Source organism: Calonectris borealis, unplaced genomic scaffold, assembly GCF_964195595.1.
Source record: "Calonectris borealis unplaced genomic scaffold, bCalBor7.hap1.2 HAP1_SCAFFOLD_35, whole genome shotgun sequence".
Taxonomy (NCBI): domain Eukaryota; kingdom Metazoa; phylum Chordata; class Aves; order Procellariiformes; family Procellariidae; genus Calonectris; species Calonectris borealis.
Genome location: NW_027441451.1, coordinates 1,594,390 through 1,618,935, shown reverse-complemented (window position 1 = coordinate 1,618,935; position 24,546 = coordinate 1,594,390). Strand labels below are relative to the sequence as shown.

The 24,546-nt window shown below is 54.6% G+C and overlaps 3 protein-coding genes across 3 annotated transcripts; 1 reads left to right on the top strand and 2 right to left on the bottom strand.

Annotated features, from left to right (window-relative positions):
- Positions 1-8,449: 8,449 nt before the first annotated feature.
- LOC142076244 (olfactory receptor 14A16-like) lies at positions 8,450-9,385 on the bottom strand. Its single transcript, XM_075138623.1, has one exon. It carries the CDS (start codon positions 9,383-9,385, stop codon positions 8,450-8,452), a length of 936 nt encoding a protein of 311 aa, XP_074994724.1.
- A 5,479-nt stretch (positions 9,386-14,864) lies between these two features.
- On the top strand, positions 14,865-15,821 carry LOC142076212 (olfactory receptor 14J1-like). The gene has a single exon (XM_075138592.1). It carries the CDS (start codon positions 14,865-14,867, stop codon positions 15,819-15,821), a length of 957 nt encoding a protein of 318 aa, XP_074994693.1.
- Positions 15,822-22,215: 6,394 nt separating this feature from the next.
- LOC142076236 (olfactory receptor 14A16-like) lies at positions 22,216-23,262 on the bottom strand. Its single transcript, XM_075138614.1, has one exon. It carries the CDS (start codon positions 23,260-23,262, stop codon positions 22,216-22,218), a length of 1,047 nt encoding a protein of 348 aa, XP_074994715.1.
- Positions 23,263-24,546: the final 1,284 nt, after the last annotated feature.

Genomic DNA, 24,546 nt, shown 5'->3' with positions numbered 1-24,546 from the left:
GCAAGGTCCGTCCCTTCTCTCTCCAGTAGAGGTAGGGCACTCCATGGATAGGAAGCCCATCACACCAGGGTCACCACGCGTGTGCCTACACCTTCAGACTTCTGGTTTTTCTCTCCACCAACCTTCACTCACCCCCTGGAGAACACAGTCAAGGACCAGACCAACAGTTGTCGCAGTGGGCCTGTCAGGAGCACCTTGTCATTCCTGGAGATCAGCTTCACCTCCACCAAAGGCCCTCGGGGACAGCAGAGACCCCACCGATAGCAAACCCATGTCATGCCAGGGCTGCCCTTCCCAGCCCTGGTCCTCTCTGCCCTTGGGGACAGCAGGGTTTGCTCACTCTCTTGGCATCCAGGTTCAGCTTTCTGTTTCCACCTGCTCTCCACCCCGGCATGTCTCTGCTGTGAAGCAAAGCCTCTGCACACACGGGGGCTTGGACACTTGGTCCCAGGTTTGCCCAAGACAAGTGAGAGCTTGGCCTGGGGCTACACCTGCAGTGCTACAGCCCAAATGTGCACTGATGCCCTCAGCCAGGGGCACAGCCAGGACGAGCTGGAGCCTCTGCTTTTTGACATGCATGGAGGAAGTGCCATGGCATGGTGGGACAAGTGACACAGCTTGGGGTGCTGCAATGGCTGGGTAGAGGCTTTTCAGGAGACACAGGCTGGAAGGGTCACGAGTGGGGTTCCCTCAAAGTGAAGAAGTTGTTTGGATGTGTGGAACTTGAATGGCCTTGGCATTTTCTGGAAGGGGAACACAGCAGGATGCAAACAGTCCAGGCGGTTTATGTCTGGGGAACCACTTCTCAGCACAGCTGCCAGATGGGCCAACAAGGGCAATCCAAACCCGGATTTGAGACTCACAAGCAGTACAGAGCTAGTCAGGGATGTGAAGGTCGATGTAAGCCTTGGCTGTTGTGACCATGAAATAGTGGGGTCCCAGCTCCCGAGGGGCGTGCGGAAGGAGAGTTAAGGACTGCACATGGTGGACATCGAGGAGAAGACTTTGGCCTGTTCCAGGGAGTTTTCGTGGGGATCCAATGGTCAGCAGCACCGAAGGGCAGCAGAGCTCAGTGCAGCTGGTCTTCAAGGACAGCATCCTCCAAGCTTGGCGATGGTCCATATCAAAACTCAGTTGAAACTTGAATGGGATTTCAAGGGCACCACCATGAGCTGTGACTACTTCAGGGACAGGTCAAGAAGAATATGTGTGGCCACTGCTCCATTGAGTAAAGCAGGTGTGGATGGAGCTGAGATACTCGATGTCCTCTGTGCCTCAGTCTTCACCAGCAAGGTCTCCCAGGCCTCTGTGCCTCGAGGCAGGACTCTGGAGGGGAACAGTCAGGGCTGGATAGGAATCAAGTCCTGGTTTGCTTGAGCAACCTCAAATGTTACCAGTCCATGAGAATGGAGGGGCTGCATCCAAGGGTGCTGAGAGAGCAAGATGATGTCAGAGTGAGGCCAGTCTCCATCATCTTTGACAGGTCATGGAGACTGGGGGGACTCCCTGACAACTGGCAAAAGCAAAAGTTGCATGCCTGTTTCAAAGAGTCCCAGAGGATGAACTGGGGAGGGAAAGGCTGGTTAGCTTCGCTTTGGGTGAATAACATGTCCCAGAGGTTGTTCTGGATTGCATTTCTGGGGCGGACGAGCCCCTCCAAGTGACACAGCTTCGGGACTCCCTGGATGTCTTGCAGCTCTGCAGAATAATTTCTTCATTCAAAGCGTTGGGAGGAAATGTATTTTTGTAAATGGCTGTAGAAATCTATATTTCCATAGAGGGAGAGAAAGGGTCGTCGTCTTGCTTGTCCATGGCCATGGCCATGTCCATGGCCTATGACAAAAATCAGGAGAATTTATAGACCAACCTCAAAGTTCTGAAAATGAAGACTTCTCAACAGTCATTACACAGACCTCTTCTCTGGACATGTTTCAACTTTTGCCTAACATCTTCTTTCAGGGATTGATGCAGCTGCCAGCACAGAGGTGGCCACTGCCTCCAAGGTACATGGGGGTAGCTGAAGCCCTTCCGTGGGACAGGGAAATATGACCCAGGACCTACAGGAGCCTTTCTGAAGCAGGAGCTGGTGGCCAGGCAGAGAAGGCCAAGGCACCTCGGTTGAGACACCTCATTTCTCTCTCTGGACTAGAAAGGGACCTCTCAGCAGTTGCACTCGAGGTGTCCAACATTAGAGATCACTCTCATCCCTCTCTTCACCTGCAGTGAAGTCATATGTAATTTACCTGCAGGCAATGAAAACTGAGTGGGTCTAGATGCTGCAGAGTCTACTTGAAGATGCTCCTGTAACCATTACAGGTTCAGATTTATGCCGATTTCCATGCTCAGAACAAAGCTTTTCATTCGCTTTGTCTCTTTGCTTCTCCCTGTGGCTCGAGGGAGTTTGTGACTCCAGTGTGTGACTGACGGGGTGCAAAGAGCAAATATGGGCAGAGTCAGGGGCAGGGAGTGCTTTGAGGTGTCTTGGGATGTGTGCTGGAGACAATAATGTGTTTTCCACTGGTGTATGGTCATCCACAGTGGGAAGTGGACTTCAGTGGAGGTAACATGGACTTGATATACAGCTGAGGAATGTCTTTTGGGTTTTTAATGAGCTGTGCTTGACTTTGGTTCTGCTTGTTGGCAATTAAGAAACACCTTTCTGTGCCTGTGTACAGGTCGTTCTCCAAGTAAAGCAGGTGGGAATTGGTGCCAATGGGCTGAAACACGCAGCTACAGACTGTAGTGGAGAAAGGTCTGATTTGAACAAGGCTGCTCTAAATCTCAGGTGGGTGATGGGAGAAATGGGGGGGGTTGGGGTAGGGACAAACACTTCCCATGGAGTGTCTGACATAAAGGGCCTTGGCTTCCCTGTATGTCCATACTCAATTAGGAGATGCTCAGGACCAGTATCAATTGGGGACTGCTGATATCCCTTAATGTGGAAGCAGGAAAAGGCAGAAAAGTTGAAAAAGAAGAAATCCTTTCTTATTGTGATTTTTTATGAAAATCTTTTTACTTTGACAACCCTTCTGAAATCTCTCTAATTAACCACATAAGAACTGAGGAATTAAGGAAAATTGTGCCCAGAGACTTGGCTTGTTAGGGAATTTTGCATGTTCAGGAGCCCTCTTGTGCCAAGCTCCTGAACTGCAGATACTGAAAGCAGATTGAACAAGGCTCTGGAGATCTAAAAGTCAGCACCAAGCCTCCAAGTTTCTGAGGGTGTTAGCGGGCCCCACTGAGGGCCATCACTGAAGAGACCATGGAGGGAACGACCAGACAAGGTGACTGTCCCTGGGGGCTGGTGAAGCAGGAACTCAGAGGCCCTGGATACAGGTAGAAAAATGAACGTGTAAGTGGCTGTGAAAGGCCTTGATGTGTTTCCTTAAGGAGGATGGCCAAGGCCTGAGCCCAGTGCCCTAGGAATGGGGATTCTTCCCTCATGGGTGTCTCAGGGCGTTTTCTGGGGGCAGTGAGATGCGAGGGTTTGCGATGCTGAGTGCAGGTCAGTGGTAGGACCCCTCCCAGGCTCTGTCAAGGGTGAGGAGGCAAGAAAGCACAGGGGCTGTATGGAACTGGTGTCCTCCCGTGGGCCTCAGCGGAAGAGACAGCAGCCATAGCCAAGAGGACACGGACCTCAGTCCTGTTGGGGGTCCCAGCCCTACCAAAGTCCTCAGCCATGCCCACCACAGACTCTTTTACACTGTCCTATGGCTCTGCCAGGGTCCCTGCAGATTTTAACCACCCTCCTGATCCCCTGACTCCCTCTAACCCCATGATGTCCCAAACTTTCCCGATTACTCTCTGTCCTCACTGACTATTTCTTCAAACACAAACCTGTCATTTTCCGAGGATTTGCCAATGTCTGTGAGTTCCCCACAACCCATCCAGCTACTTCCAAAGCCCTATTGTTCCTCTAACACCCAAGACGACCTACCCCAGACTTGCTTGAATCCACGATTTCTCTTCATATCCCAGCACTGAAACGCACATCCTTTTGCTTCTGCATCCTTCAAAGTCAACACTCAACCTTCTCCACTTCAGCATGACAGCCCCCCCACACCCAGCTGCTATTTCAGGCCTTGGTCCTGCCTTTAACACACTCACTGCCACACACGCACCGCTATCACCCTGCACGCCCACGTGTCTCACAAAGCCTTCCCTCTTCCCCTGCAGTGATGGGACCTCACCCCAGGAGGTCTGTGTGTCCTCCACGCTCACGGATGTTTCCTGAGGTCCATCAAAGTTTGGTGAGTGAAGGAGGAAAAGAGAGCAAGGTCAGCTGTGAGTTCCCTTCACCTGCCCTGCATGTCCGCATGTAACATGAACCTCACCTCCTCAAAGAGTTGGTGTGGATTCTCTGCAGAGCCTAAAGCACCACACAGGCCAGGGGACAGGCCAGGCATCAGAAGAGGACTCACTCTTCTCTGCACATAAAGCTCAGGTGTTCCCAGGAACGTCAGGGGGCATGGCATGCCGATCCCTGGTTTCCAGGAGCCGGTCAAGTGCCCCGTTTCTATTTCTGTAATGGTGGCTTCGACGCCTGGCTCATGTGCAGACTCTGCACATGGGTGCTGACACTTACTGAGCAACGTGCTCAAACCTCAGCGCTGGCCCTTCTTGGAACCAAAGGGAGGACTAGGGACCTCCTGAGCACGCACAATTGCTCCCGGAATCGTCCCCTGTGTCTCTGCTGTAGCTCCCCTCACCTCCAGCTGAATCCCTTCTCCTGGGGCACACTGCAAGGCACACGCTCGTGGAAGGTTTGTGGGAAAGGGTCTGCTGGGGTCTGCGGTCCAGCCTGCCAGCAAAGGATGGGGAATAACCAACCCTAGAGTCTGGCTGGCTGCGACTTTGTGGAGCTGCAATCTGAAAACCTCCAAAGACGGAGATCAAAGATCCTCTCTCAGTGTCTACCTGCAGTGCAGCACCACCCTCCTAGGCAGTTTTCCCTAATGCCCAGGGTGAAGCTCCCAGGAGGACGTTGGTGGCTGTTGCCTCTTCCATACCATCTGCCACCTCTCCAGGTGGGTGCCACCTGCTTTTAGAGTGCCCTGTGCCTCCCCTTCAGCAGACTAACGAGGCCCAGCTCCCTCAGCCTCTCCACACAGCTCATGTGCTTTAGGCTCCTAACCCCATCATGACAGACTTCCTCTGGGCCTTTCCAGTCTCCACATCCTCCTTTCAAAATGGGAAACCCACTGACTCATGTGACATCCATCGTAACTCCATGCCCTTCTCCCCAGGACACTCCTCAGCCACTCAGGTCCCAGCCTGTCCTGATGCACGGGGTTATTCTGCCCCCAGTGAAGACCTTGACCCCTTCGCCTTGTAGAACTCCAGGAGGTTTCTGTTGCCCAAATCCGCAAGTGTGTCAAGGTCCCTCCAGACTGAAACTCCAACACATCAGCAGTTAAGGTTTGTGGGCAGTGCCTCAAGCAAGATAAGAATATGGGGAATTGCAGGACACTACAGGGAAAGAAAGAAAATGATGTGCTGAATGGAATTGCTACCCAAGGTGGAAAATACCACAGAAACTATCTCAGAAATGCCATCAGAGGTCACAAAACAAGAACTGCATGGCCAATGGGGAAAGAATTAAGAGGGTAGAATGTTCTTTTTGGAGGGCATTACAACAGTAACAGAGAAGATCTTGGGTAGGGGGGAAATAAAAACAGAAGCAAAGGATGTGGTCAGGGCTGTTTGGGGGCACCTGTGAAGCAGCCCTGTGCCTGATACGCATTACTGCTCTGGTCAGGGAGAACCTGAGAGCTTTGCCTAATTTGAAACCATGAAGAGGAAGGAAGGACAGCATCATAGAGGCTGGAAGGGACCTCGGGAGGTGTCTGCACCAACCTCCTGCTCAAAGCAGGGTCAGACCAGATTACTCAGGGCTTTATCCAAACATGTCGTGGTCACTTTCTGGGATAGAGCCGATGCACACTCCCTGGGAAACAGCTTCCAGCATTTGACTATCCTCATGTTGGAAAACTTTCTGCCTGTATGCAGCCTGACCCTCTCTTGTTTCAGCCCATTGCCTCTTGGCCTTGTGTCTTCTATCACGGACATGAGCCTGACTGAGCCTTCCTGAAACAGTGCAACGCTGCTGCATGTTCCCCCCAAGATCTTCCTTTCTCCAGGCTGGACAAGCCCAGCTCCCTCAGCCTCTCCTCACAGGCACAGTGCTCCAGCCCTGACCATCTTGGAGGCCCTTTGCTAAACCTGTTCCAGTCTGGAAATCTGGACACGGTAACCTGGATCATCCCTTCCCTCCATCTCCTGGCCGTGCTCCTGGTCGTCCAGCCCAGGGCGCTGCTGTCCTCCCTTGTGCCAGGGCACACGGCTGCCTCCTGTCCAGCTCCCTGCCCACCAAGACCTTTCCCACAGGGCTGCTCCCAGCCAGGCAGCCCCCAGCCTGTGCCATTGCCAGGGTGAGTCCCCTGCCGGGGCAGACACTGGCATCTGTCCTTGTGGACTTCATGAGGTTCCTGCCAATACGTGCTCTCCTCCTCCTGCAGCCCTTTCACCGAGCAGAGGCCTGGGAGACCTTTTCAGCAAAGACCCAGGCACTGAAGGCATGGAGTGCCTCAGCCTCGTCTGGGTCTGCTGCTATGACCCCTCCCTCATCACTCACCAGCGTGTTCCTTGTTCAGCCTTTTACTGCAAACCCAGGGATTGAAGGTCTCCGTTTTGCTCTTGGTGTTGCCTGCAGCCCCCATCAGCTCCAGGTGAGCTCTGGCTTTCCTAAACACATCCCCGCATGCTCAGGTCATGTTCCTGAATCCCCCCTGCATAGCCTGTCCTTGCTTCCACCTCCTGATGGCTGTGCTGGAGCTCCCACCTGTGCCTGAGCCAGTGCAGCCCCACTGCCCAGCACGTGCCCCCACATCCCCCTCAGCAGACACAGCACAGCACAGGGTACGTTTGGGGTGGGGAAACGCTCCCCACCACAAGTCCCCGTGCCAGACCTCAGGGTCCATCCCCACCAGCCCTCCTTCTTTTGCAGCCCACCAGTGCCCAGCCCCAGCCATAGCCCACGCAAGGCTTTGCAGAGAGCCCCACTCTGGGCTCTGCCAGGTCTGGGCAAGAAGAGAGCCTGGGGCAGGGCTGGCTCTTCTCCCAACCCAGGTACCAAGACCAACAGGAGGGAGGAGGTGGCCACAGAGCAAAACCACCCGTAAACTGGGATGAGTGGCCAGTGCTGGAAATGGCCAAGGGAAGAGGCTGGGATGGGGATGTGATAAATGCCCTGGGGCACCTTCTCGCTCTGTCCATGCCACCAAGGGCACAGAGCAGCCTCCTCTCTCCTGCACCCGCCTGTCTCAGTTCCCTGCCAGGAGACCGGGCTCTACACCACACACCCACTGGAGCATGGCCCTGCCCTGCTTGGTCACACAGCTGAGGTAACATCGGTGTTGTCCTCTCCCAGGCACTTCCCAGCCCAGCCCAGACCTTTCCCAGCTCTTCCCATCTCCCCTGCCCTCTCCCCAGCCCAGCCCCGCAGAGCAGCCCAGCCTGGGCTGGTCCCACGGCAGTGCCCACCGCAGGGTGCTGCAGAGCTCTGGGCACTCACCCCACGGCCCCAGCCCCTCTGAGGGGCACAGCAGCTGCTGGGGGGCAGAGAGGGGTCTCAGCCTCCCCATCAGCCCCAGGCCTGGAGGCTCACCATGCCACGAGGAAATGGAGGTCAGTGAAACCGAAGAGCTCCTGGTCTTGGGTGCAGGAGATCCCCAGCCCAGGCTGCCTCTGGAGCTCAGTGCCAGCCCCTCTCCCCAGGCCAGCACCAGAGTCCTGGTCAGGGGACAGAGCAGCCTGCCCCGAGTGGGTGCCTGCAGAAAGACCTTTCTCTTTCTCAGGGATTCCTCCCTGCAGCACAGAAATGCTCCCTTGCTCTTCTCCCTGGATGTCCCTTGCCCCAGGCGAGCATGTCCGTGCTGGCCTGGCCAGCCTGTCTTGGTTCCCACCCCATGCTCTCCACAGGGCCCTGAGCTGGCAGTGCTGCTCTGGAAAGACCAGGTCCTGCTGTCGTCCACGGCCATGGCTCCAGGGAAGCAGCAGCCCCATGTGAAGGTGGCAGAAAGGATCTGTCCACTGAGGCAGCGAGGGGCAGCCCCGAGGTCCTCAAGTGTCTGCTCCTCCATGTGGCAGGGGGGCTCGTGGCCCCTTGAGCCCTCCTGGGGGCTGCACCCCCAGCTCCAGAGCAGATGTAAGAGATGGGAGCAGAGACAAATCATTTTCTGCTGCATTCTTTATTCCCAGCTCCTTCACCTGCACAGGGAGCCTGGCTCCATATGTACATGAGGTCTTTCGGGTCCGAAAACACCAGTCGGGGTGGTTAAGAACAGCATTATTTAAGCATAAGTAATATATGACATGTAATTAACAAGAGAAAAACAAGACACATATGATCAACATAGCATCTGAGCTTTTCCTGAGGATGATGGACACCTTATTGATGCTGCAGTAGTGCGTCTTCAAGTAGTTTCTGCAAGGCGTCCTTGATCTCCTTGTTCCTCATGCTGTAGATGAGGGGGTTCACTGCTGGAGGCACCACTGAGTACAGCACTGCCACCACCAGGTCCAGGGATGGGGAGGAGATGGAGGGGGGCTTCAGGTGGGCAAATATGGCAGTGCTGACAAAGAGGGAGACCACGGCCAGGTGAGGGAGGCACGTGGAAAAGGCTTTGTGCCGTCCCTGCTCAGAGGGGATCCTCAGCACAGACCTGAAGATCTCCACGTAGGACACCACAATGAAAACAAAACACCCAAATGCTAAACAGACACCAACCACAAGAAGCCCAACCTCCCTGAGGTAGGAGTGTGAACAGGAGAGCTTGAGGATCTGGGGGATTTCACAGAAGAACTGGTCCACAGCATTGCCATGGCAGAGGGGTAGTGACAATGTATTGGCCGTGTGCAGGAGAGCAGTGAGAAACCCACTGGCCCAGGCAGCTGCTGCCATGGGGACACAAGCTCTGCTGCCCAGGAGGGTCCCGTAGTGCAGGGGGTTGCAGATGGCAACGTAGCGGTCGTAGGCCATGACAGTGAGGAGAGAATACTCTGCACCAAACAAGAAGAATACAAAGAAGACCTGTGCAGCACATCCTGCGTAGGAGATGTCCCTGGTGTCCCAGAGGGAATTGACCATGGCTTTGGGAACAGTGGTGGAGATGGAGCCCAGGTCGAGGAGGGAGAGGTTGAGGAGGAAGAAGTACATGGGGGTGTGCAGGCGGTGGTCGCAGGCTATGGCGGTGATGATGAGGCCGTTGCCCAGGAGGGCAGCCAGGTAGATGCCCAGGAAGAGCCAGAAGTGCAAGAGCTGCAGCTCCCGTGTGTCTGCGAAGGCCAGGAGGAGGAACTGGGTGATGGAGCTGCCGTTGGACATTTGGGCCCTCTGGGCACGGGGACCTGTTGGAGGAGGAAAACACAAGAAGTTAGGGGAGACTTCTCTGACAAAATCCAAGCCATTTCCCACAGCCCCTGCCCTTGCTGCACACCCCCCCTCTGCATTTTCCAGGAATCCTTCCTCAGCTGCGGGGCTGGAGCTCTGGTGGGTGCTGGCTGAATGTGGCGTGAGGAGCAGGGCCTCTGCCCGCTGGCTGCCGAAGAGTCAGCCCTGCTCTGCAGCAGTGGGTTCCTGGGAAGGGTGGGGGCAGGGGCCAGTGCTGGCGTTTGACTTGGTCAGATGGAACCGCTCCTAACGCAGAAGGGCCTGTCAGCACCTGCACTCCCCGTGCTGAGGAACTGAGGTGGCAGAAGGCACTTGGAGAGGGTTTTCTGCTGCACTCAGGAGAACAGAGTGAGTCCTGCGAGACAAGAGGATTGCCTGTGGCTCAGAGCGCAGTGAGGGGAGCTCCACACAGCCTGGGAGGAGTCCTACTGCAGCCCTGCCCTCGGCATTGCATCCCCACATCTCCCTGCTCCCTGGAAGAGCCCTGAGCATCGCAGGAGGGAACGGATCCCCATTCCTAGGGCATGGGGGTCAGCGCTTGAGCATCTGCTTGATGAAACACATCAAGGCCTTTCACAGTTGCCTGCACATCTGATCTTCAACCTGTAAGCAGTGCCTCACCGTTCCTGCTTCACCGGCCCCCAGAGACAGTCGCCTGTCATCTCATTCCCTCCATGATCTCTTCAGTGATGGCCCTCAGGGGGACTAAATAACACCTGCAGAAACTTGGAGACGTGCTGCTGACTTTTCCTTCTCCAGAGGCCAGTTCAGTCTTCTTTCAGTATCTGCAGTTCAGGAACTTGGCACCAGAGGGCTCATTAACATGCAAAATGCCCTACCCAGCCAAGTCTCTGGGCATAACTTTCCTTCATTCCTCTGTTCTTGTGTGGTTAATGTGAGAGGTTTCAGGAGTGTAGTCAAAGTGAAAAGTTTTCAATACTAAATATCAGTAAGAAACCATTTCTTCTTTTTCCCCTTCTTCTTTTTCTGCTTACACATTCCGTGGTACCAGAAAACTCCAACTGATATTGATCCTCAGCATCTCCTAACAGAGGCTGAAGATGTCGGGAAGTCAAGGCCCCGTATGTCAGACTGGCAGTCTTTGTCCCTACCTCCAACCCCACCATTTCTCCCATCAGCCCCCTGGGACTTACAGCACCTTTGTTCAAACCTGAGCTTTCTCCACTACAGTCCGTAGCTGCGTGTTTCAGCCCATTGGCACCAACTCCCACCCGCTTTGCTTGGAGAACGAGCTGCACGCAGACACAGAAGGATGTTTCTTAATTCCAGCAAACAAAACCAAATGAAGGTATGGTTCCATAAAAAATAAACCACTCTCCTCTGCTGTATATTAAGTCCACCTTACCTCCTCTGAAGTCCACTTCCCACAGTGGATGGCCTTAGACCAACAGAAAACACGTTTGTGTCAAGCACAGACCCCAAGAACCCCCAAAGCACTCCCTGCCCCAGACTCTGTTTCTCCATACTCACTCAGAGCGAGTCACACGCTGAAGTCATGAGCTCCCTTAATGCACAGAGGGAAGCAAAGAGGCAAAGTGCATGGAATGCTCTCTTTTGAACAGCCAAATCTGCACTAGTCCCAACATAGCGGGGTTACAGGAGCATCTTCAAGTAGACTCTGCAGCACCTAGACCCACTCATTTCTCATTCTTCTCCAGTGCTGGACACCTTGGGGGCAATTGTCCAGGCTTCCCTTTCTACTCAAGGGAGAGAAAGGAGTTGTCTCAACTGAGATGCTTTGGTCTACCTGCCTGTCCACCAGCTCCTGCTCCAGAAAGGCTCCTGTCAGCCCTGGGTAACATTTCCCAGTACCATGTGGGGTCTTCAGCTACCCCTGGGAATCTCGGTGGCCACCTCGGTGTGGGCAAGTGCATCAACCCCTGAAGGAAGATGTTAGGCAGAAGTTGACATATGCAGAAACGACCTCGGTGTAATAAGTGTGTAAGAAGGCTTCATCTTGACAGCTTTGACACTGGTCTGTAAATTCTCATTATTTTATCTCAGACCATGGATATGGACCAGCAAGGCTGATGACACTTTCTCTCCCTCGATGTAAATACAGATTTCTACAACGGGTCCCTTTTCACTGGTAACATTTGAGTTTGCTCAAGCAGCTACTGTTTTGATTCCTGTCCACTGAAGGCTGTTTTCCTCTAGAGTCCTGCCTTGAGGCACAAAGGCTTGGGAGACCTTGCTGGTGATAAGAGCACATCAAATATCTCAGATCTATCCATGCCTACTCTTACTAGATTTAGGAGTGATCCCATATTATCTTTGCTTCTTCTTGAACTGTCCCTGAAATAGTAACAGCTCATTATGGTGCCCTTGAATTTATTTTCAAGTATTAACTGAGTTTTGATAGAGACCATTTCTGTGCTTGGAGGATGCTGTCCTTGAAGACCAGCTGTAACTGGCCTTAAATGGAATAACTGCCCTGAAGGCGATTGGGCAATGGGAGAATGTTCAGAACACCACCGCCATTAGAGTCTATGGAGATCTAGTCAACCTGGCGGATGGGAAAGACAGAGAGGAACTGAGCTCTCCCTGTGGTACATGACTCCATCAGATGAATCCCTGCGTAGGCTGCCCAGAACATAAAGAAGAGAGACAGGCTCCATCATCCTAAATGTGGGCATCTGATGCCATTTCCACTGGCCAAAGAGATTCACCTCCAGCCTCCAAGAAGATGCCCCCAGATGCTGCCCTGTCTCTCAGCATTGCTCCACTAGAGCTTGCAGCTAGCTCCAAGTATCTTGGACCACCTCTGGCACTCCAGATGTCCCCAGGTCTTTGCATGTGACCACGTCAGCCCTGGCCTCCATCTCCATTAATTAGCAGGGAGCTGAGAGAAGGAGCTGACATGCAGGTGTCTGCTGTGTGCACACCTGAGCTGAGGCCAGAGGAATCCCACCTCCTGTGGGCTTGTGCTGTGCGTGGGGGGCAGCTGAGCCCACTTCTAGCCCCAGGGCCACAACCATGGAATGGGGGCTGAATCCCTTCCCTGGGCAGTGCTAAATGAGATCCTTCCCTGTCCCTGTCCGGGTGTCCTGTCTACAGATGGGCCAATGAAAAGGTGATTCCTGGAGCTGACTCTTCTTCAGATGGGAGAAATGCCCCTGCTGGAAAGAAGTGTCTCTCCGCAGCTGAGGGAGGGACCATGAGTGATGGCTTCAGGCTGTTCCCAGCAGGTTCCCTGGAGGCGCAGGGACACGTGGAGGGAGCCCCAAGGGGGCAGAGCAAGTGGTGCCTTGGGCTGGTCCTCTGCTGCTGAGCTGGGCTGGGCTCCTGGGATGGAGGGAGCTCCTGGCAAGCGGGCAGCGCTGCAGAGAGACAGCTCTGCCCAGGAGCAGGGCTGGGGGCACTGCCTGCAGGCACCGAGAGGAGACCTGCGAGGCTGAGAGAGCTTAAAGGCAGTGGGGAGTGGGAGGATGCTGAGAGCTCACTGGGGGAGAATCTTCACAGCCCTCTACGTGGTAAGTCTCTGGGTGCGGGACAATGCAGCTTCAGTTCCTGGAGGGATCTCCTAGAAGTGCTCCATCTGACACTTTGTTGGTTCTGTCAGGAGGACTCACTCAGTTTCTGTAATGTAGAGGAGGAGGAGGTGCTCCAGAGCAGGGCTTCCCTGCTGCACGGTCAGAGGGACAGGGCATGAGGGCTGCCTTCTGCTGGGGGGGACTGCAGGGGTGTGCAGGCAGGGGTGCCCAGGGCTGTCCTTGCGAGCAGGGTCCCTGCACCCCAGGGGCTGTGTGCTGGGGCAGGGACTCTGCCGCCTGCCAGGCTCAGCACTCAGCCTGCCCGGGGAGCTCCCCACGGCGCTGTGGGGAGAAGCTGTGGGTGGAAGGAGCGAGCCCCAGCAGGGCAGGTCCTTCTGCTGTCGAGAGGCTGCTGCCTGGGTCAGCCCTGCTCACATCTTCAGATCACTACAGGACTTTCCCAGAAGACTTTTGAAGAAGCACAGCAAGGCAGGGGCTACCTGAAAAGGAAGGATCCTGTTCTATCTTCTACTTTGGGTTGCCTGGGTGCGCAATGGGACATAGAAATTAATGCCTCATGTCAAGAGGAGGCACTGGATTTCCAAATCTGTTACTCTTGGAGGTGAATAAAGCAGGGAGTATGAAAAATCAACACACCATGGCTTACAGACAGCATCAGTACAACTTCTCCAGCCTCATCAGGGTTGGTCTGATGATCCCATCAGAGCCTGCATGGACAGAGAAGACATTGCGCAGTGCCCTGCTGCTGGGAGGGGTCTGCAGGGCAGAGCTGAGCACACAGCGGGTGGGATGGGGTCTGTGAGCACCGACAGGGAGGAGAGGTGCGGACAGGGAACCAGCTCTCGGCAGGGACAGCTCCAGGCAGCAGAGACCTGGGCAGGGGGTGGGAGGAAGCTGCAAACAAGCACCGGGGTAGGCTCCATTAAGGCAGCTCTCATTCGGTCCTTCACTGTGGATGTCTTCTGGGCATTGTCTGCTGGGCAATGAGCTGACTCTCCCTTTAGGACATCCCTTCTTCAGGACCTCTGACCCTCCGCTTTGCCTGTCCTGCTGGGCTTGCGAGCTGCCCTCCAGAAAGGCACAGCTCTCCTGCAGGATCCCAGGGAGGGCTGAGCTTTCCCTTGGAGGTCAGTACTCTCCGCTCAGAGTCCTTTGCTTCTCTTGTGAGGGACGGTGTCCTTCTCCATCACAACTCCACCTCTGGGGTGGGAAAGAGAAGAGTGTGCAGATCTGCCCTCTGCAACAGTGCTCCCCTGCTTTCATCAGAGTCCAGTGCTTTGGTTTGGTTTCTTTTAATGAGTAATTTGTGTGTGAAGTCATCTTTGAGGCGGCACAAGGGAAAGAGCAGGGCAGCTGGGTAACAGACTGATGGACACTGCAGCTCACCTGACTGCACTAAGCCACAGAGAGCTGAGCCCCTTTGCCTGTCCTGTCTCAAGACTCTTCACATTTTCAGTCATAGAAATGAGCATTTCTACCCCTAAAAAGAACACTTACCAGATGTGATGGTGGAAAATAAAAAACAGAGACAAAATTCTTATAAGGTCACCCTAAGCCTCTCTTCTGCAGCCCACGCTCTTGAGAGTCATGAGTGCAGATACTGATCTTTTCCATTAAGGGCGGATGACATCTGACATCCCTTGGGAACATTGGAGCTGTCACAAACCAGCTGCCAGGTACCCACTGCAGCAGAGAAAAGCTGGCTCCTTGGCCGTGGACAGAGGTCCTGCTCCTCACAGCACACTCAGCCAGCACAAACCAGAGAAGGAAATGCGTTTCAATTTTAGGGGGGGGTGAATTTCTATGAAAAATGGAGTGGCTTTGCTTGGAGAAGTCTGTCATACTTTTTCCTTGTCTTTTCCAGTTTTGAACAGTACCCCTATGCCAAGAAACAGCAAATGTCCAACGGCAGCTCCATCACCCAGTTCCTCCTCCTGGCCTTCGCAGACACGCGGGAGCTGCAGCTCTTGCACTTCTGGCTCTTCCTGGGCATCTACCTGGCTGCCCTCCTGGGCAACGGCCTCATCATCACCGCCATAGCCTGCGACCACCGCCTGCACACCCCCATGTACTTCTTCCTCCTCAACCTCTCCCTCCTCGACCTGGGCTCCATCTCCACCACTGTTCCCAAAGCCATGGCCAATTCCCTCTGGGACACCAGGGACATCTCCTACGCAGGATGTGCTGCACAGCTCTTTTTCTTTCTCTTTTTTATCTCAGCAGAAGTGTGTCTTCTCACTGTCATGGCCTATGACCGCTATGTTGCCATCTGCCAACCCCTGCACTACGGGACCCTCCTGGGCAGCAGAGCTTGTGTCCACATGGCAGCAGCTGCCTGGGCCAGTGGGTTTCTCAATGCTCTCCTGCACACGGCCAATACATTGTCACTACCCCTCTGCCACGGCAATGCTGTGGACCAGTTCTTCTGTGAAATCCCCCAGATCCTCAAGCTCTCCTGCTCACACTCCTACCTCAGGGAGGTTGGGCTTCTCGTGGTTAGTGTCTGTTTAGCATTTGGATGTTTTGTTTTCATTGTGGTGTCCTATGTGGAGATCTTCAGGGCCGTGCTGAGGATCCCCTCTGAGCAGGGACAGCACAAAGCCTTTTCCACGTGCCTCCCTCACCTGGCTGTGGTCTCCCTCTTTGTCAGCACTGGCATGTTTGCCTACCTGAAGCCCCCCTCCATCTCCTCAACATCCCTGGATCTGGTGGTGGCAGTGCTGTACTCAGTGGTGCCTCCAGCAGTGAACCCCCTCATCTACAGCATGAGGAACCAGGAGCTCAAGGATGCCCTGAGGAAAATGATGACAGGATGTTTTTCAGAAGCAACAAACTGCCTGTTTTCCTCTGCATAGCATTGATAATGTAACTCATTACAGCCCCAGCCTGCCTTCAAAAGTTTTTGGTGGTGGGGTGTGGGGCTGGGGTTTCTTTGTTTTTGTTGTGATAATGTTGTGCACAATGAAATGTTATTATTCATCCCACTTCTAATTCACTGTCTACCTTTTACAAACTGTGTAAATGAAGTATCGTGCTCTCTGTGCATTTAAACAAAATTAAGGACCCTGTAGTAACTTGTTTGTCTGAGATCCTTCCTCTGAGATATTTGTAAATCTGCAGGTTAAGAACCTAGGCGAAGAGGTAGAGAGGAAAAACAGCCAGGGAGCACCAGGTAGCACTGCTGCTTGGTCTTTCTGGAGCTGCTCTTTTTCCATTTCCACACTCTCCTCCTGAGCCCTTGTGTTGGTGCAAGGCCTGAGTGCTCTGGCAGCTTGGTCACATCCCTGTGGTGTGGCAGTCCTGTGACCGCAGGCAGGGACAGGCAATGGGCACTTCTGTGACAGAGCTGGCCTCCAGAACAGCAGTTCAGCCATGAAAGGGATCTCCTTGGTACAGTGCCTGAAGGCTCAGGTCTTCTTCCAAAGTTTCTCTCAAGATCCTGCCCAAGGAATAGACTCTGAAGAGACTCCTTGCTTTGCTTGTATCTCCATGGGCTCAGTGTGATGAGGTGAGGGTCCCAGTATGGCCTTCTAGGGACTTAGGGCTGGTTCGGGTTTGGCTTGTTGGTGGCCAGCGCCCATGCAGATGACGAATGGTCTCCAATTAACCTTCCTGGGGCTCTACAGCATGTGACAGGGCTGATGGCAGGTGAACGTTTTTCTGGAGGGACTTGGGAGCTGCCAGGAGAGCACAGGGATCTGCAGGGACAGCGTGTGCCAGGGAGTCAGCAGTGACTGGAGGCCACTGAACACGAGCCTGTCCATCGTGGTGCCTCTCAGAGATAATATCCTAAATTTTTTGTGAAGCAGCAAACGAGAGCTCTGCCACCCCAGGGGCCACAGCAGGCACAGGAGAAGGAGTCTGGCGAGTGATTCGTTTTACCCTCAGTGCACTTTCATAGGCTGGATCCAGTGCGGCACCCAAACACATCTCAGAGCATTGGAATAAGGCAGGGTACCTCTGGGCACCCTCCATGGCCACATAAGAGCTTGAGTGGGAGGCGGTCAGCGGCTGTGCCCACCATCAGCCGGGTCTGCTCCCAGCTTGACCAGCAGAGCCCAACAGAGTCCCCCCGTGGCCCTGGGCACCAGAGCCCACGTGCTCTGCAGAGCAGCACCCCCAGCTCGGGGGCTGTGAGGAGCCTGGGGAGAGGGTGCAGGAATGGCCGGCCAGGCCAGCGCAGACGTGTTCACCTGGGGAAAGGCTCTGTGGGGAGACGGGATGTCCCGGGAGAAGAGCAGGGAGGCACAGAAAGAGAAAGCCTTTGCTGCAGGTGCCAGCTTGGGGCAGGCTGTCCTGTCACTGGGGCAGCAGGAGCTGCCTGGGGAGCCCCAGGGCCAGGACTCTGTGCTGTGCTGGGAGCGGGCCTGGCCCGGGGGCTGCGGGCTGCCTGGCGTCAGGACATCCTGAGCATGCCCGCCAGAGAGACACTGTCACTGCCCGCCCTTTCCTCCATTTCCTTCTGCAGGGCCTGCCCAGAGCGGGCTTCTCCGCTGGGCTGGGCTGGAGTGAGAGCGGGGAGGTGGCGAGAGCTGGGGGAGAGCTGGGCTGGGCTGGAAAGAGTCCCAGGGAGGGAACCACCAGTTGAACCTGGAAAGCGTGTGAGGGTGCAGGGCGGGGGGACACCACAGTGTCCTTGCACAGCCAGGCTCCTGGCAGAGACATAAAGGAGCAGCAGAGCAGGGGCTGTGCCCGTGTGCGCTGGGCACCCCGCGGAAGCTGCCCCAGGGCAATTGTCACCGACCAGCCAGTAACAACCTCCACTTCCAGCACTGACCTCTCACCCCAGCTCAGAGAGGTTGGTTGTCCCTCCATGGAGGAGCACCGAATGACGAGGTCAGAAGTCCACCTTTGCACTGTACAGACGAGATGCAAGCATGCACATCGTGTGCGTGTTGTAATACGAATCCGAGTGAGCCCAAATGCCATCATCTATCCCTGGGGGTGCCATGGAGGTCTGTGGGACAGACAGTGTCTTGAGGGGACTTCACGTTGAGAGTGACGTCCCCTGGGAAACCACCTGAATGCAGCCCCGGGATGTGCTTCCTTGAACAGGTCCCTGTGTCCACGCCTCGTGCTGTGGGGCATCTCAGAGGAGTGCGGAGCAGGGCGGCACAGCGCAGGGCTGAGGTGCCTGCCAGCCGCTGGGAATGGCAGCAGGAGGCCGGGGGGACACTGTGAGTGCTGCAGTGCTCTGCCGGTGCGTGTGCAAGGGAAGGGCTCCTGTCTCTGAACAGCCCTGTGTGTGTGAGGAGTGCGTGAGGCCAGCTCAGGCGTGGACACCTCACCGAGCCCTGACGTTTCCTTGTGCCTCTCCGGGAACACCCCCCACCGTCCCAGCTACATTCATCTCCCTGCCTTTGGACAGGCTCATTGCAACTGCCCCTGTCTGCTGCATCCCCCTCCCCTGCCTTTCTGGCCTGTCCCTCTCATCACACACCATGGAAGCGGCAGGTGTGAGGAGCCCCTCACCTCTGCAGTCAGAAGGGTGCTGCTCCATGAGTGGCATTGCCCTCCCGAATAAGGCATCTCACCCTTTCACAAAGCACAGAGACCATTTAGGAAACATGAATACACTCACAGGCACACACACCTCCCTCTTTCCCTTCTCTGAACTTCCTTCACGATTTCTTTAAGCAAGTAACAAAGAAACAAATGTTCTTCCTCATAGGTGTCCTAAATCGAGATCAGAGGGGACAAGAAGGACCTTAGCCTTCCATGGAGAAACGTCAATGGGAAAATCAGACATCACCGGTGGAGTTTCCCCTACTGCAAACGGGGAATGTCCCCAACCCTTCAACAAATCTCTTCCTCGTCTCTCTCATGTCCTGCCCCATGACTGGGGTTGTGAACACGCTCGTCATTGTGCTCCTGGTGGCAAACCAGTATCCGATCAACCCTATGGACTTCTTCCTGGGGAATTTGTCCCCCCTGGATTCCTGCTACGGCTCCACCACCCTGTCCCAGCTGCTAGCCAGCTTTGTGACTGGGGACAGCACCATCTCTGATCACAGCGGCGTTAGTGCCATTTCTCGCACCTTTGACATGCACTGAGTGTTTCCTGCTGGTGGCCACATCCTACTACTGGTACCGGGCTGTGTGCCACCCGCTTCTCTCTGCAAGGCTTACAAACTGGAAGGTCTTTCTTTAGAAGGCAGCTGAACCTTTGCTAGGGTATTTCTGTCCTCTGCAGGAGTCACTTCATGGTTGTCCTAGATACAGTTCTGTGGGCCCCAACGTACTGGAGCACTCCTTCTATGATTTCTGGAGCTCTCACACAGTGACACCATGGCACTCACATGCTTTGCTTTCATAACCTGCTTTTTAGACCCAGTCCTCCTCTTCCTGTTACCGTGGGCATCCTGTGAGTGCATCAGAGGTGCCACCCTGTGAATTGCACAAAGAAGTCATTGAGGTCATGGGCCTGGCCAGAAGAAATCTCTTCTGGTTCTCTTCCGAACAGGCCCAGAGGACCTGGGCAGGTGTGCTGTGTCCCAGGCACTCCTCGGGAAGTGTGGGATGCTGAGAAGGCTTTTGGTGTGGGAAGGGGCAGAGAGGTGCTGGTGGAGCTTGCCAGTGTCATCGTGGGACCTCTCTCAAGCATCTTGGAAAGGCCAGAGTGGTCAGGGATGTTCCTTCAGAAAAGGCAGAAATCAAACCCACCTTCAAGAAGAGCAAGAAGAAGGATTGGGTCACAGGCTGCTCAGCCTGTGCTGGGCATTCTGTCACAGGCTGCTCAGCATCGTTTCAGTCCCTGGAAAGGTGATGGGGCAAATCATAGGCTGTTTCTGAGATGACTGAGCTTTCCTTGTTAGTGGCCAAATTGCACTAATCTCATCAAATCTGTGTTACTTGTCTTCCTATGCAAGCATATATAAAAATCTCTGTGTAAGTAAGTGTATAGAAAAATGTGTAGGTGGGCACAGTTACTCAACAAAATACATTTCCTACCAACATTCAGAATGGAGAAACTCTGTTCTGAGGAATTGCTGTATTTATACTCTTTGTCGCTATGTCCCCTGCCCGCTAGGACCACGTTTCCCTTAGCTGCCTTCCTTGTGCTGACAACCCTTTAAGAGAAGCCCTTCTGGGTCCTCCAAAGCAAAGCTCTGTGCATGCCAGCCTCCCCTTTGCACAGAGCTCACCTCCACCTCCTCATCCTCCTGCCTGCTTTTCTGAGGAGCCGTTGCCATCCACGGCTGCCCTCCCACCACTCGAGATGTCTCACCCGGGCTCTGCAGTCCCTGAGGGGAGCCCGTTTCTGCCTGTACAGCAGAAATGACAGCGCTGGGGAGTGGAGATGAGAGGCCAGCAAAGGGGAATCGGCTGGGAGGTTGGCTGGGAGGTTACTTGTGTTGCAGGAAAAGAAGATGCAGGGAGAAGCATCATAGCTGGGAGGTGGATTTGGAGGTCACTTCTGCAACCACCCAATTGTCCAGGTGCTTGGGTAGGCCTCATGATGCCACCTGGAGCATCAGAAAACCCACCCAGCGGTGCCGAGAGCTAGGGAGAGGGGAGGGGTAGAGGAAGGTGAAGATCAGATGGCTGGGAGATGGACTGTGACACCATTTCTATTGCAGCAGGCAGGCAGGTACTATGATGTCATCAAGCACATCTTAAACTCCAAAGCAACACAGATGCCAACTCAGGGAGCGGAGAGGGGTAGAGGTGGGTAAAGCCAACAAGGTTGGGCTGTTGCTTGTGAGGTCACCTCATTACAGCAAATATGATTAGCCAGGAGCAGCCAGGCATCATGAGGTCATCAAAAGCACCAGATGTGAAGGCTCCAGGCAGATGAGTAGCCCCTGGTGAGCCCTACCCTGGGGTGAAGCCACAGCTATACGACACGGGAACCTATGGGACATGGCATAAGAAATTGCAGAAGGTGGAGAACCGTGCGAGAAGGGACCAGATGTACAGGCAGCTCTGTGTGCCCCAGCTGGATCCCATGGGTGGTTGAAGAGATGTGAGAAAAAGTAAATGGTGACGGTTGTTAATTGGGGAGGGGACTGTGGCAGAGAGAGGGAAGGATCCAGGTGGACTGGGAGGATGAAGCCCATGGACAGGGAGAGGAGGGGGACGCAAGAGGACAGCTGCACATTGCCAGGGGGCTGGTCACTGCTGGTCTGTCCAAACCCTGTGCCTGATCACCATGGTCTGTCCTGCCTTCTTATAAAACTCTGCTCCTGGCTATTTGCTGTGTGACGATGCTATTGTGTATGTGTTGGGGGGTGAACTTCTGCAGATGCTTTGCCGGCCAAGTCCAAGTGGGGCTGGCAAGGAGGAGGGTGACAGGCTCTGGAGAGAGCCAGGGTCGGGGCTGAAAAGTGGGTAACATCCCCAAGTCTGGACAGGGGATCTGGGCAGACCCAAAGCCCAGGCCCACACGGGAGGGAGACTGGGGTGGGGGCGGAGTGCCCATGGGTTGCTGGAATGCTGCAGGGGATGCATGGACCACTCATGACCTTCACACCAGATCAGCCTGAGAGGGGGAAGGGGATGGGGCCAGTTGTCTTTCCAGCTGTGTGTGTGCTGTTGTTGGTGTGGTGGCTGCAAAGGTGCTGTTCCCTGTTGGAGCTGATCTGTGGATGGTCGGGTGTGTCCAACTTGAGTTCCTTGCAGATACATGGATTTAGCACTTTCTGTTTGAGTGATGCCACCTTGCGCAATCTCTTGTTTTGTGGGGCTCCAGTCAGTGCCCACCCCAGGCACATGCTGTCTCTGGAGATCCCCCAGGCTCCCCAGGCAACTCCACGCTCCTCTCCTGGAGGATGTCCTCTGCCCTGTCCCATGTGGGACAGCCCTGGGTATGTACCACAGTGACAATTCACCATCTCCACTGTAACCACACACCAACGGGTAGGTCAGAAACGCAACCCTTGGTCTCTAACAGCTACCAACATGACCATGAGCTTTTCTTTCTGAAATCCAAGGAGCAACAGGTCCTCTTGGAGTGAAATTCCTTGGTCCTGTTGTTGACATCAGCTCAGGAAGGACAGCCCAATCTTGAGGAACTGCACTGGGGAGATGCCATTTCATAACAGAGATGCTATGAGAGAGTCAACTCTGACCCAGTGGTAGAGACACTTTTATAGAGTTTCAATGTGAGACAGAGCAGGTTCATTCCTCTGGAGAAGTGAGATGAATACAGAAATTTATGTAGGAACATAATAAGCAGAAATAACAAGGGAAATAATATTAACCATTATGATAAAGAAAGTACAGGTCTGCAATGGGAAACCATAGGAGTCATTTGTGGAGAGAGATAGGAAGTTTATCACTGTTGAGAAACATCCCTGACCTCACTTTCCTAATACCATCCTTGAGCTTCTGTTTTCTCATGCTGTAGACGAGGGGGTTCACTGCTGGAGGCACCACTGAGTACAGCACTGCCACCACTAGATCCAGGGATGGGGACGAGATGGAGGGGGGCTTCAGGTAGGCAGACATGCCAGTGCTGACAAAGAGGGAGACCACGGCCAGGTGAGGGAGGCACGTGGAAAAGGCTTTGTGCCGTCCCTGCTCAGAGGGGATCCTCAGCACGGCCCTGAAGATCTCCACGTAGGACACCACAATGAAAACAAAACACCCGAACACTAAACAGGCACTAACCACGAGAAGCCCAACCTCCCTGAGGTAGGAGTGTGAGCAGGAGAGCTTGAGGATCTGGGGGATTTCACAGAAGAACTGGTCCACAGCATTGCCGTGGCAGAGGGGTAGTGACAATGTATTGGCCGTGTGCAGGAGAGAAGTGAGAAACCCACTGCCCCAGGCAGCTGCTGCCATGTGGACACAAGCTCTGCTGCCCAGCAGGGTCCCGTAGTGCAGGGGGTTGCAGATGGCAACGTAGCGGTCGTAGGCCATGACAGTGAGAAGGTACAATTCTGCTGAGATAAAAAAGAGAAAGAAAAAGAGCTGTGCAGCACATCCTGCGTAGGAGATGTCCCTGGTGTCCCAGAGGGAATTGGCCATGGCTTTGGGAACAGTGGTGGAGATGGAGCCCAGGTCGAGGAGGGAGAGGTTGAGGAGGAAGAAGTACATGGGGGTGTGCAGGCGGTGGTCGCAGGCTATGGCGGTGATGATGAGGCCGTTGCCCAGCAGGGCAGCCAGGTAGATGCCCAGGAAGAGCCAGAAGTGCAAGAGCTGCAGCTCCCGTGTGTCTGCGAAGGCCAGGAGGAGGAACTGGGTGATGGAGCTGCCGTTGGACATTTTCTTCCTCTGGGCATTGGGCACTGTCGTAGGAGAAAAAGGTAGTGACAAGTTACGGGAGACTACTCTGAGTAATATCAAAGCCATTCCCATAGACCCTCGCCCTCTCACACACAGAGACCCTTTTCTTTTTCTAGGAGACCTTCCTTCAGGTCTGTGGCTGGAACCCTTGTTGGTGCTGGCCAAGCGTGTCATGAAGATCAGGGCCTCTGCCCATGGGCTCTTGATAAATCAGCCCTGCTTTGCAGCAATGGATTCATGGGACAAGTGTTTGACTTTGTCAAATGAAACTGCTCCTAACACAGAAGGGCCTGTCAGCATCTGCACTCCCAGTGCTAAGAAACCGGCATGGTAAAGGCAATTTGAGAGTTCTGTATTTTTTTACAGCTCCCCCTCCATCTCCCCTGGGGAGTTTTCTGGATGTCAGAAACCTCCAGCATTTTTGTTACACTCAGGGAGAACACAATGAGTCCTATAAGGCAAGAGGATTGCCTGTGGCTTAGTGCGGAGTGAGGGGAGCTGGTCTGTCCCTCCACCTGGTTCCCAGTTTCCCTGTGCTTGCACTTTTCCGAGATGGAGGGCGATTACACTCCCATGTTACCCTGAAAAGCAACCAGACTCTGCTGAGAGCAGAAGGATCCACTACAGACCACAAAATGTCTCACCCTTTCTCAAGGTCTCAGCACCCCACTTCTAGCCCAGGACACTCGTGGCTCATTTCACCAACCCAAGAGCATTTCCTCAGTCCTAGAGTCTTTGCCATCTCCATGGGGCTTTCAGATAACACAAAGCTGCTACGGGGCAGGTTTGCATCCTGCCGGGCAGCTGACAGCTTGGAAGGCCACTCTGGGGAGATAGCCACCTGTCCTAATGATGGCATCTCTGTAAGGGAAAATCAGCTCATTCCCCATCCCCACTGACAGCATTGCCCACAACCGCACAGGGGAGAGGAAAGCTGGGACACTTCTTCCCATGGACACACCTGCGTGGGAGGACCCACAAGATCAGCGTGTGACCCTGCAGCTGAAACTCCCATCCCCAGAGAGCCTGACAGCAAGAACAAGAGAACAGTAACACAGGGCAGTGCAGAAACAAGGAAGAAGACGGTGAGGGTCTGGCTGAGCGAGGCCAGGGCAGAGGCAGCCGGGCACTCAGGACAGCGTTCCCCGCACCCAGCTCTGCAGCCACCTCCCAGACACCTCCATTGCCGGGCAGCTGCTCTCAGCCCCTGTGCTCTGCAGAGGGAACTGGGCACGTGGCTGGAGAGCTGCCCCACAGCTCTGCTGGAGCTCTGGCTGCAGAGGAGGTGGTTCCTGCCTTGGACCCCAGTGCCCTGAGGACAGGGGCTATGCTGGGTGGGAGAGGAGGCAA

Coding starts and splice junctions, on each gene's coding strand:
- LOC142076244 (XM_075138623.1), bottom strand. CDS start 9,385: ATGTCCAACGGCAGCTCCATCACCCAGTTCCTCCTCCTGGCCTTCGCA.
- LOC142076212 (XM_075138592.1), top strand. CDS start 14,865: ATGTCCAACGGCAGCTCCATCACCCAGTTCCTCCTCCTGGCCTTCGCA.
- LOC142076236 (XM_075138614.1), bottom strand. CDS start 23,262: ATGGCTTTGATATTACTCAGAGTAGTCTCCCGTAACTTGTCACTACCT.